This window comes from Brassica napus, chromosome C8, assembly GCF_020379485.1.
Source record: "Brassica napus cultivar Da-Ae chromosome C8, Da-Ae, whole genome shotgun sequence".
In the NCBI taxonomy this organism is placed as follows: Eukaryota; Viridiplantae; Streptophyta; class Magnoliopsida; order Brassicales; family Brassicaceae; genus Brassica; species Brassica napus.
In genome coordinates, this window is record NC_063451.1 from 43,504,804 (window position 1) to 43,518,308 (window position 13,505).

At 37.8% G+C, this 13,505-nt stretch overlaps 2 protein-coding genes across 2 annotated transcripts; both read right to left on the reverse strand.

Annotated features, from left to right (window-relative positions):
- Nucleotides 1-6,638: 6,638 nt before the first annotated feature.
- Nucleotides 6,639-7,886, reverse strand: LOC106413478 (NDR1/HIN1-like protein 13). The gene has a single exon (XM_048765063.1). It carries the CDS (start codon nucleotides 7,766-7,768, stop codon nucleotides 6,902-6,904), a length of 867 nt encoding a protein of 288 aa, XP_048621020.1. The 5' UTR covers nucleotides 7,769-7,886; the 3' UTR covers nucleotides 6,639-6,901.
- Nucleotides 7,887-10,287: 2,401 nt separating this feature from the next.
- LOC125592026 (glutathione S-transferase T3-like) lies at nucleotides 10,288-11,890 on the reverse strand. The gene is made up of 3 exons (XM_048767006.1): nucleotides 11,814-11,890; nucleotides 11,588-11,626; nucleotides 10,288-11,134 (listed from the first exon to the last, which is right to left on the reverse strand). Exons 1-3 carry the CDS (start codon nucleotides 11,888-11,890, stop codon nucleotides 10,288-10,290), a joined length of 963 nt encoding a protein of 320 aa, XP_048622963.1.
- Nucleotides 11,891-13,505: the final 1,615 nt, after the last annotated feature.

The following is a 13,505-nucleotide window of genomic DNA, read 5'->3' on the forward strand; positions in this document are numbered from 1 at the left end:
TGTTCCAAACTCGTTGATCACAGACAATTGTGTTCTATTCCATGTTTAAACATCTGTTTCATGCATATTTGATCAAGGAATCAACACGGAAATAAGAAATTCACAAAACCCAAAAAATTGCTCAAGAACACGATTTCAGAATGTGGAGATTCGCGGAGTATACCTGTCTTAGGGTGAAGACGAGTGTAGGAATCAGGTAGAGCTCGAAAAATCAAGTGGAATAGAGCCCAAAATTGTTCAAATCGGATGATTATAGAGAGAGAAAGGGGGGGGGCGAATTATAGGGGAAATCGGAGGGGATGAGAGTTCTAAGGTTTAGATCCAAAAAAGGTCGGGTTTTGCCTTATAATTCTGTTTTCCGAACACGCATCGATCGATGCGTTTTGTTTCTATAACGCATCGATCGATCACATTCTTACGGCCCGGGCCATCTTGGTAATCGATCGATGCGTTTTTGTTCTATAACGCATCGATCGATGCGTTTTTAAAAAAACATACAAGATTTTCCGAGGAAATTCCGAGGAACAATTCAGATTGTCGATCGATCGATGGGATACTCTCATCGATCGATCACAATCTTACGGCCCGGTCCATCCTAGTAATCGATCGATGCGTTTGTGTTCTATAACGCATCGATCGATGCATTTTTAAAAAAACATACAAGATTTTCCGACGAAATTCCGAGGAACAATTCAGATTGTCGATAGATCGATGGGTTACTCTCATCGATCGATCACAATCTTACGGCCCCGTAAATCCTAGTAATCGATCGATGCGTTTTTGTTCTATAACGCATCGATCGATGCATTTTTAAAAAAACATACAAGATTTTCCGATGAAATTCCGAGGAACAATTCAGATTGTCGATAGATCGATGGGTTAATCTCATCGATCGATCACAATCTTACGGCCCGGTCCATCCTAGTAATCGATCGATGCGTTTTTGTTCTATAACGCATCGATCGATGCATTTTTAAAAAAACATACAAGATTTTCCGAGGAAATTCCGAGGAACAATTCAGATTGTCGATAGATCGATGGGATACTCTCATCGATCGATCACAATCTTACGGCCCGGGCCATCTTAGTAATCGATCGATTTGTTTTTGTTCAAAAACGCATCGATCGATGCGTTTTTTTAAAAAAAATTACGTTTTGAAACCCCAAACACTAGTTCGTCGGAATTTCCTCGGAATATTCCGAGGAAATTTCGAGGAAGAAGAGGGTTTCGTCGGAGTTCCCTCGGAATAATCCGAGGAAATTCCGAGGAAATAGGGTTTTTAAACCGAAAACAACGTTTTGCCGTTTGAATAACACCTATATAACCCTTATTAAGTGTCTTACGTTCATTATGAAGTCAAAAATTTGTTCCTTACCGTATAATTAACACTTTTCCGATTGTATGAACGAAATCTCGCAACATAAGAGAAACACTTATACCTTTTAACGAACGGTAAAGGGAATACTTTCAATTAGTTTTGAAATTTGTTATTTCATGGTTTATGCTCATGTATACAAAGAATCCTCAATGGTATGCATTACAATTGTATAAGAAATGAAATACGGCAAAAAAAATTGATGTTTTGAAACCCCAAACACTAGTTCCTCGGTATTTCCTCGGAATATTCCGAGGAAATTCCGACGGATATTTTACTATCTGTCGGAATTTCCTCGGAATATTTTCATTTTACCGGGCAAATATTTCGCGAAAATTGAAATTAGAATTCCGACGGAATTCCGACGGATAATGTCCGTCGGACCCTAGGTTTTATAACCACGAGCCCCTTCTTCTTCCCCATTTCTCTCTTCTTCCTCTGCGCGACTCCTCTCTTTCTCTCCGGCGATTTCCCCCTGAAATCCGACGATATCTCCGGCGATCTCCCTCTTCTCTTACACAAATCATGTAAGGACCCTATCCCACTCTCTTAGGTTCTATTTGTTAGGTTTTTGTGTAGTTTTGATAGATTTTTGTTAGGGTGATTGGTTAGGATTGTGATTTGGTTGTATAATAGGTTTAGAATTGTGATTTGGTTGAATAATTTGTTTTGTTGAATTGATTTAGAATTTTTTTATAATTTTTTTATTTTTTGTATTTATAAAATCAATTTTTGTATATAAAATCGATTTTTGTATTTTACAAAACGATTTTTCTATATAAATTCGATTTTTTGGATTTTACAAAAAAAAATTTCTATATAAATTCGATTTTTTGGATTTTACAAAACATTTTAATTATTAAACAATTTTTATTTATTAAAACTATTTTTGTTTATTAGAACTATTTTTATATATTTATTAAAAAAATTTAATATATATAAATCTTTTTCTGTGATTAAATTATTTGGGATTTTTTTTTAATAAAAAAAATTAATTTATATATTTCTGTATTTATTAAATATATATTTTTTAATTTACAGGTCTCATGATGATCAGACCCGGCCTCGACAGCGTCGTGGTCGTGGTGGTACGGGGAGCCAGTCTCGGGATTCCAGCCATTTTCAGGATTCCCCTTCGCCCCACAGCTCCAACCATACATCTCCCTCTGCTGCACCCGCTCATGCTCCTCTCGCTCCCGCTGCTGCATCCGCTCCTGTTCCTCCGGGTCCTCCGGGAGTGATGAGGGTTGCGGAGTTGGTTCAACAGCCCGGTCGTGACCATCTTCCGTATCTCACTCCGTATCCACATGGACGGGGTCAAACATGGTAATTAAACATTTTTTTTTCTTTAAATTTGGATTCATTATTAACCGTTTGTTCTTTTAATAAGGTTCAACCGATCCGGGAACGGGATCAGCGCATGGATCAACCGTATGATGTACTCGGCCCTCGACAGTGGACATCCGACTTTCACTCACTTCCCAACCGACAAGCAGGTTCTGTGGTTTCGTCAGTTTGCGGTAAGTATTCTAATTTTTTACTTATATTTTTAATCTTTAATATAAATTTTCTACTAATTGTGTTTTTTTTTCAGCAAGAGTTCAACTGGAATTCCGATGAGACGCTCTTTATCTATCACCACTTCGTCCATAAAGTAATGGACAACTATGGGAAGCAGATCCACGAGTGGAAGAAGAAGTGGGAAATCAATAAGGTTCGATTTAATTTATTAAACAATTTTTTAATTTATTAAACTATTTTTTAATTTATTAAACTTTTTCTTTTTTTTTTAATTAAAAGGTCCCAAAGTCGATGAACGATACGGTCTGGAAGGAGTTGTGTGCGCATTGGGATAAGGAGGAGACGAAAGAAACTTCTTCCACCAACTCCACCAACCGCAGGAGCGACCGTAAAGGGAAGGGCATCTACAAGCATAACTTGGGTGCTCAATCTATTGCCACTCTCGGAGATCGCATGGTAAGTTCAACCGCTTTTTCTTCAATTATTTGAGTTTCAGAATTTAAATTTATTGTGCATTTCTTCTAATTTCTAATGTTTCTTTAATTTTATGTTTTTTTTCAAGGCGGAAGAAAATGATGGCGAGCCGGTCGATGATCTCGCCCTAATGAGGAGGGCGTATACCAACAAGAAGACCGGCCAGATTGATGACGGTCTTGTGAGGGACGTGGTCGACCTGGTCCAAACTCAGGTGGTAGACGAAGTGTCTCAGCTTCAAACCGAGGATGACGCTTCGACGGCTTCGACCAACTTGTCCCGGTTTCGAATCAACGAAATCGTTGAATCCGTAAGTTCTTTTTTTTTAAAGTTCAATTCATTTATTTCTTGGTTTAAATTTCTAAATTTGGCTTTTTTCTATTCAGTCGGTTCCAAAGAAGAAGGGACGTTTGTTCGGTTTGGGTCGTCGCACCCGGTCGGTTCCTCCTTCTTCTGCACCACCGCCCTTTGTTGATCCAGAAGTACTTACGGCTCAGTTGAAGGACAAAGATGATCGAATATCTTTGTTGGAGACCCAGATGGCGGCTCAACAGGCGGGCTATGAGGCACAGAGGAGGCTGAACCAGCAAATGATGGAGATGATGCAGAGGATGTACCCGAACGAGGTGTTCCCGGACGTGCCAGACCCGTAGTTTTTTTTTCCCCAATCTCGGAATGTTTTATTTTTATTTGTGAAACTTTGAATATTAATTAGTATGATTTCAATTTTACTTTTAATTTCATATTTTCGAATTTAAATTTCAGAAATTTTATTTTTTCAAAAAAATTAATATTTTTTACATTTCGAGGAAATTAATTATATTTTTCACTACATCGATCGATGCGTTTTTGAACAAAAACGCATCGATCGATCCGTTTTTTTTAAAAAATATAGCGAGGGACATTTCCCTCGGAATTTTCCGAGGGACAACTCCCTCGGAAAATTCCGAGGAACGGATCCCTCGGAATATACCGAGGGAATAGTTCCTCGGAATAAACCGAGGAAAAAGTCCGTCGGTATACTCCTATCGATCGATGTATATATGTCCAAACACGCATCAATCGATGAACTTCCGAGGAATTATCCCGACGAAGTTCTACCTCGGTATATTCCGAGGACTTTTCCGACAAACAAGGGATCCTCGGAATTTCCTCGGAAATTTATTTCCTCGGAATTCCGTCGGAAAATTCCGAGGGATTTCAGAGGAAAAAAGAAATTCCGAGGAATTATTTCCGACGACGTATTTCGTCGGAATTGCGTCGGAATAACGATATTCCGACGAAATTCCGACGATTTTTTCCCTCAGAATCCTTGATGTTTTCTTGTAGTGACCCCACCAACTACTTCGACAATATGTAGTTTTTTTTTTCTGTTTGTATTATGAATTTAAATATTATTGTATGACTTTTTAAAAATATGTTTTCCAATTTCATATTTTGTTTTAAAATTTAAATTATTTTAAATTCTGAATATTAAATATAAATTAAAATCTATTATATATTAATTAATAATAATATAATAAGAAACGATGTAAACTCCTCGTAAACATTACATGGAGTTTACATCGAATGTTTACGAGTGATTAACATCGAAATATTTACGAGGATTTTACATCGAAATGTTTACGAGTGATTTACAACGAAAGTATTTACGTGTGCTTTACATCGAAACAATTACGTGGGCTTTACGACGAAGTCTTACGTGGCGTTTACGACGAATCATTTCCCTGCGCTTTACGAGGAATATATTTCGTCGTAAATGTAACGAGTCGTTTACGACGAAACCTCCGTTACGACGAACGTTTAACAACAAAACGTCTTTCGACGTTAATTCGTCGTAACACCCCGTTTACGACGAATTTACAACGAATACTGCCCTAGTAAAAAATATGTTTTCTTGTAGTGTAACAGGGGGCAGCTGCCCCAAATGTTTCACTAGCTCATGGCCAAATCACTGGTGAGACTAATTAAATTTAAAACTAAATCACTTTAATTTTGACAAATCAAATTAATTAACTTGATAGTAATAAATATATATAATATAAACATAATATAATACAATTAATCATGAAGAATTATAAAAATGTAACATCAATTGCCATATTAATGTCGTACATGCGTGTCCAGATTTAATAAAATTATTTGTTTAAGAACAAAACTTAGATTCACCTCGTAAGGTTTGAACATTTAAATTCACTCTACCATTTATGATCAATCAAAATGACACATAGATTATTAATTAAAAAATATTAAATTAAATAAAAAATAGCTACAAAAAAATAAAAACGCTAATTTTAACGACGCTAACACTTCCAGCGAAATCTTAAATCCTAAATCTTAAATTCTAAACCCTATACCCTAAATTCTAAACCCAAATCCAAATCCTTAAACCCGAACCCTATACCATAAACCCTAGTCTTAGACCCTAAACCCAAATTATATACCTTAAACCCAAAAATAACCTAAATCCTATACCCTAAACCTAAGTCTTAGACCCTAAACCTAAACCGTAAACCTTAACCCAAACCCTATAGCATCTAAGTTTGGGGTTTGGGTTTAGGGTTTATGGGTTTTAGGTCTAGGATTTGGGTTTAGGGTATAGGTTTTGGGTTTAGGATTTACGGTTTGGGTTTAGGATTTACCGTTTGGACTTATGGTTAAGATTTTGGGTTTATGGTATATAATTTGGGTTTAAGGTTTACAGTTTGGGTCTAGGACTTGGGTTTAGAGTATAGAGTTTAGGTTTATAGTCTAGTTTTTAGGTTTAGGATATATAATTTGGGTTTAGGGTCTAGGATTATGGTTTAGGGTATAGGGTTTGTGTTTAGGGGTTTCGATTTGGGTTTAGAATTTAGGGTATAAAGTTTAGAATTTAAGATTTAGGGTTTATGATTTAGCTGAAAGCGTTAGCGTTGTTAAAATTAGCGTTTTTATTTTTTGTAGCTATTTTTTTATTTAACTTAATTTTTTTTTAATTAATAATCTATGTGTCAGATAATCTAAGTTATGTATTTGTTTAATCCTATATAGTTTAAAATGTGCTCCTTTAGTTTTAGTAATTTTATCTCGAATTCTTTATACAATTTTAATTCTGCCTCCCCCACACAAAATTTTCCTCTACATCCACCCCTGAATATGGTGTTGTAATGCAAAACTTATTATACAATGGAATGCATAGATTTAGCAGTACTGACAAAGGGATTGCTTCAAAACAATGTTCTCGTGCAAGAAAACTAGAGAAGGCCCAGTTTGCCTCAAGAATTCGTTAAAGGTGTGTTATAATAATCTTGTTTAGTGTTTGTTTGTTTATCCATCACCACAATCTTCAAAACAGACGCTCTGTCTGTTGTGTCTTTCTTGTTCTTTTTCTTTTTTGTTGCTCAAGAATATTGACTAAAAACAAAGACATTTGCCCAAGGAAATAAAAGAACAATTGAGCATTATATCGAAAGTAATAAATTATTTAAGCACACTGTAAATCTAACGACATAATCACGTTATATATATAAGAAAAAAAAATATAGAGAGTGTCAGTCCTTAAACTCACTCTCACAATTCTCCGACACAATCTCCACCTTCTTTGCATCTAATAACCCTTTAACCTTAACATCACAAGTCACCACCACTTCCTTGTTCTTCTTCACCGGTCCTGCTTCATAATCCGCCTTTAGCTCCATCTTCAGCACCAAACTCACCGCTTGTTTCGATCCCCGAGGCGGCATAACCGCGTTCTTGGTCGATCCATCGAGCTTCACATTGACCTTGTCGGATCCAGACGCGGCCTGGAACATCTTTGGGAATTTCCCGCGTCCTAGTCTCTTGTTCTTGTACGTTAACCAAACGACACCGTTTGGTTTCATCACATAGCTTACCCCCATGTTGGACGTGGGATTCTCTGCTCTCAACGTGACCTCGAAACTACTTGGTTTTAGATTTAATTTCTCGACCGCGAAAACGGGAAGAGCGGGGTTGAAAACGAGATGAAGGATGAGAGTGATGGCACCGAGGATGAATCCAAAAGCGATCAAGATTATAAAGAACCACATAAGACGTTTAGAACACCCATTCTTTTTGTTTTTCTCCGGGTTATTACGGAGTTTCTCGACGTACTTTGCGTGTTCCGGAGGAGGAGTCCAATAGATTTGATCTCTTGGTACCTGGACAACGTAGGTCTCTAGCTCAGGGATTGAATCCGGAGGAGGAAGAGACCGGGAAGGTGTGTCCAGGATCGGGGAGAGATTAAGAGAATGATTACGCCAATGGTGTGGTGGATGATCTTGGGATGGCAATGCGGAGAGACTCGAGGTTGGACGGTGCCAGGTGGGAAGAGGATCGTCGGGTTTGTCATCGTCGGTTTCATGGAAGGTGGCGGAAGGAGGAAGCCGTGGCCCCTCCATCGGAGAAAGGTGGGAGTTACAGAATGTGCGGTGGAGATTGGCTTAGAGGGAGGATGAAAGAGAGAGAAATGAGAGAGGATGCGAAAATTAGGGTTTGCATGGGAAAAGTAAGTGGTTGTTGTTGCATTACTCAAACTTTTCGTTGGCTTGGAGGAGCTTTTGCTATTTCGAGTATGACAACTCACCTTCAGTTTTCCTTTTTTCTGTTATTATATACTATAGTTTGATGGTGATATAAGGCCATCTTTAACCCTAAAACCCTTTTTGAGATCCTTAAGAAAATTTTAATAATAAATTAAACCTTAAGTGGGGTTAAGGATCTCTGTTAAGAAACTTCCATTTTTAGCGGTCCAATGGAGGTTTCTTAATTCGAGGTTCTTAAAAAAATTAATAATTTTTTTTAATAAAATTTATTTATTAAATAAAATATATTAAAAGATAACATTTAAAACATAGATTTAAAAAAAACATGAAAATATAGATTAGTACAATAATCGAGAATAATTCGAAAACAAACTTCCGAACTCAGTTGATGTCTTCATTATGTCCAAATTTATGCCATATATGTTCAACCAAATCCGCTTTCAGTTGTTGATGCTTATGTTGATCACGAATTCTACTTCGAGCACCCATCATATTGGCGATATTTGAAGGGATATCCGTTTGAAAATCGAGATCGACATGTGAACTTCCGGGGTCGTCTCCGTGTTGGAACTCCGAAAGATTAGACAGAGTATATCCATCTCGTTCATCTTCCACTATCATATTATGGAGTATGATACATGCTCTCATAATATTCCCAATTTTGCCTTTGTCCCAAAAAAGTGCCGGGTTTTTAACAATTGCAAAGCGAGCTTGCAAGACTCCAAAAGCACGCTCGACATCTTTTCGGATAGCTTCTTGGTGTTTAGCAAATAAAACCGCTTTCGGCCCTTGTGGCTCCCGAATTGATTGGATAAAAGTAGCCCATTTCGGATAAATACCGTCGGTGAGATAGTAAGCCAAATGATACTCCCTTCCATTGACATAGTAAGTGACTGCCGGAGCGTGACCTTGTATTATATCATCAAAAACAGGTGAGCGGTCAAGAACATTGATATCATTTAAAGTACCTGGCGGTCCAAAAAACGCATGCCATATCCAGAGATCAAAAGAAGCAACCGCTTCTAAAACAATTGTGGGTTTTCCGGAACCACGTGAATATTGCCCTTTCCAAGCGGTGGGACAATTCTTCCACTCCCAATGCATACAATCGATACTTCCTATCATACCGGGAAATCCACGGAACTCACCAACTTCAAGTAGACGTTGAAGATCAGCCGGTGTTGGTCTTCTTAGGTACTCTTCACCGAATAAATTTATTATTTCTTCGACAAAATGTTCCACACATGAACGAGTAGTTGTTTCACCGAGTCGGAGGTATTCGTCAACAGCATCAGCGGCGTTACCGTATGCCAAGACACGAATGGCTGCTGTACACTTTTGAAGTGGAGAGAGACTAAGCCGGCCGAGAGCATCTTCCTTTTGTCGAAAGAATTCAACTTCATTGGAGAGTCGATCAATAATACGCATGAACAATGGTTTGTTCATTCTGAATCGCCGTCGGAATAGATTAGAAGGATATGTTGGGGTTTCACTGAAATAATCTTCCCATAAACGTACATTGCCTTCTTCACGGTTCCTTTCGATGTGAACTCGTTTTTTTCTCTTTTTTTTTTGGACTTCTTGATCACCATGATTAATGGCTAAACTATCGAAAGTTTGATCAAAATATTGATCAACATACCGATCAAAATATTGATCAAAACTTTCACCATCTTCTACATCAAACGTATTATGGGATGAAGATGCCATGTGAATAGTTTTGGTGAGGAGAGTGTGATGGTGAAGAGAAAGAGAGTGTTTTGGTGCGAGAAAAAGAGTCGGTGATCAGATGAAACTTGTTGGTGAAAAAAATACTTCATGTCTCAATACTTTATATAGAGAAGGAGAGAAGCATAAAGTTTCGTGACATATAAATTATATATATAAATCTGCATAAGCAACATAAAAATCTCGTGACTTAAAGTTACATACAGACAAACATAAAGTCCACAAACAGACATATCACAACTGTAATCTCGTGACTTCTCTAGTGGCATTGTGTCTTCCCGTGACATGTTTAACCAAACATCTCGGGACTTCTCTCTGCAATCTTGTGACTTCTCTCTGCAATCTTGTGACTTCTCTTGACTCTCTGTATACAATCAGACAGAAGCATCAAACAAAAACATACAGAAAGAGATGCAATCGTAAATGGAAACAAGAAGTGGTCAAGAGAACTGATACATGAAACTGATACATGAAATCGCAAACAGACAGATACATAAACATCAAACAGAAACTGATACATGAAGCACATACAACAGAACATCAAACCGATACATGAAACAGAAACAAGAAATATGAAACATGAAACAAAAGCATCAAACCGAAACATCCCATTAAGAAACATTTAAACATGCGACAGGACCATCATATTATGGAGCATCCAGCATCTCTGTAAGAAGCTTACTCTTCAGTGCTTCTTCTTTTTCAGAAAGTGGTTCTTTTTTTGTAATGAGACTGTCAAGCAGTCTCATTTTGGAAACTCTCTCTGTCAAGACAAGGTCTTTCTCTTTAATTGAGCACAACTTGCCAAACTTCTCATCAGCCTCCTTATCTACTATTGGTTTCTTTGCAGAAGCTGCTTTCGCAGCCTTAACACCAGCAGGCCGTTTGGTAGGTAGATCATCGACATTGATAGTAGCTTGAGAGCTTTCTGTTTCTGCTCCATCCTCGCATTTTCTCTTCTTAGCGCTTCCACCAAGCTTACTACTAGCATGCTCACACCATTTCTGGTCATAGCGGAGCTCCTCCCAAGCATGGTGAAGGTTGAATTTAATCTTCTGATCATTGAAGAAAATTTCATGTGCGAGTTTCACAACATCACTCTCACTCTGACCACTTGTTTTCTGTCTTGTCGCAGCCGCATAGGAACCACAGAACTTGCAGACAAGATCGTTGATCTTCTGCCACCTTTGCTTGCATTGAAGAGCTCCTCGCTTATCTCCACTTTCCACCTTCGGACTAGCTGCATAGTAGGCTGCAATGCGGTTCCAGAATGTGCCTGCTTTCTGCTCATTGCTCACGACAGGATCCTTACTGGTGTTTAACCAGGCGCTTATGAGCACAAGATCATCAGAAGGAGTCCATTTCTTTCTTTCTTTGCGCTGTGTAGATGACTCTTCACAGAAACTTGAAGTTTCTGTACATTGAGTGCTGAAGACAGGGACTTGTGATGAGCTCTCCCAAGGAAACGATTGAGGAATGACACTATCTTGTTGACTGGTCAGAAGGTCAACAAAATTCGTGTGATCCATATTGTAATACGGAAGAGCAGAGAGAAGGAAGAAAAAAGAATATGAAAAGAAAGAGCAGAAGCTTTTGTTGGAATATGAAAAGAAAGAGCAGAAGCTTTTGTTGGAATATGAAAAGATAGAACAAAAGATTTATAGATGAAAAGAGAAGATGCGGTTAGATACGGGAGAGTAATTGTCTTTACTCTTTCTCAAGAGAAGATTTGAGCTGAGAAGACATGTAACTACCATATTTATTACCTAACCACATCCTATTACAACACTAAAACAAGCATTCATCACAAAGCATTCATTAAACTAACCACTTGTGGCAAGCATTCATCACTCTACCTACTAACCACTAACCCAAGCATTCATCCTAACTCTAACAAGCATTCATCAGTCGCAAGCAAGAAATTAAAGTCGATTTTTGCACACATACCTCACCCACAGTTTGCACTGAACCTCCTTCCGGTTGTGACTTCAGTCGGAGGACCTCATGTCCAGAGCTCAAACTCCCTGTCATAATTAACAAGACAATCAACTTAAGATCAAACAATATGATAGTCTAAACCAGTTTGCTAGCTAACAATTAAACTGAAAACACAAGAATGAAGTGAGAAAGTTAGTACATACACGGGAAGTCATGGGTTTGAACCATTCTTCACTCGGAGAAGACGAGAACCGACAGAGCAGATGCGGTGGGCTCCGAGAGAGTAGTCGATTGTGGTGGGTTTCGATCCATCTTCTAACGGAGACAAGTCAGAGGAGTCGCGGTTAGGAGACAAGACGGAGGAGTAAGAGGAGTCGCGGTGAGGAGACAAGACGGAGGAGTCAGAGGAGTCACGGTGAGGAGTCTTCGTGAGGAGACAAGACGGAGGAGTCAAAGGAGTCGCGGTGAGGAGACAAGACGGAGGAGTCGCGGTGAGGAACGAGAGAGGCGTCGATTGTGATGGATTTTAGACCCTTCTTCCGACGGAGAAAACAAGACAAGACGGAGGAGCCGCGCTGAGGACCGAGAGAGTCGTCGTCCGTGGTGGGTTTCGATCCTTCTAATCACGGCAAAGACGGAGGAGCCGTCGAGTGGACCGACAGAATCGTCGTTTCCATCGTCGGTTTCGATCAGTCTCTTCTCGCGGAGAAAACAAGAACAAAACAAGAACGAAAACAAGAAAGAAAGAAATAAAAGAAAAAGAAAAAAAATACAAATAAATGAGTAGCTGACACGTGTTTTAAAAACCCTTGATATTTTCGGTCACCAAATCAACCCACTAAGGATCGATTATCTAGCATTTATTTGTTTTCCATTTAATTAAATCAACATTAATGCTTAAGGATCTTGTTAAGGACCACAAATATGAAGCGTTAAAGATGGTCTAAGACGTTACTAACGAGATCGATTCTTTTCATAACCATACATGAGACTAAATTTAACCATCTCCAATTTACAGTAGACTTATATACGTTGTGTTTTTTTGTTTAGTTCTTGATCTTTTTGGCAGTGTCTAGTCTCATAGCGGGTTTAGCAAACGATTACAAACATGTGATGAACATGTAAAACGTTGAAACCTTTAGTTTTTAATCATTGTATATGTAATATATTTTATAAACGAGTAGTATATATAAACTACTTATTCTGTTTCACAGAGAATATTATTTTCACATGTTTTTTTCTTATTACTCAAAAACGTTAATTCCAATGCAATTTATATTTATATTTATTTTCAATTTAATCTAGTTACAAAATATATTGATCTTACAAATAATTTTATTTATGTTTAAATATATGTAACTAATAATAACATAAATGTATTTTAATTAATTTTTTAATTTGTATGAGAAGTGTGGAAGTGACACATTTTACAATTTTTTCTTTTTTTGCTAACTCACATTTTACAAATTAAACATAGGAAACATTACACGTCCATCAAACAAAACAAACAACTCAACCAAAATGTTGATAGTCGACAAGAAGTGCAAAGAAGTTAGTTTTTCTACACTGTATTTATTGGTAAACTATTATTCTTGAAAATCGAATTTATAAATGTTGAACTAGGACAGGAAAAAATTATGGATTCGAAATTCGATTTTTTTTAGTCTTATAAACAATAATATCATGTGAAATGCATGAGTAAGGTAACAAATAAGGAAAACGTTCTTGTCTTCTTGATATGAAATGAGAGGAAAACTTCAAAGTGGAAATAAAATACAGTTAACCAGGTCTGGGCGTTCGGATCTTCGGGTCGGGTTCGGGCCGGTTTCTTTTGGGTCCGGGTCTTTCGGGTCCTAAACATTTAGATCCAGTAGGTACTTAAAAATTTTCGTTTCGGATTCGGGTCGGTTTTTTATGGTCCGGGTCG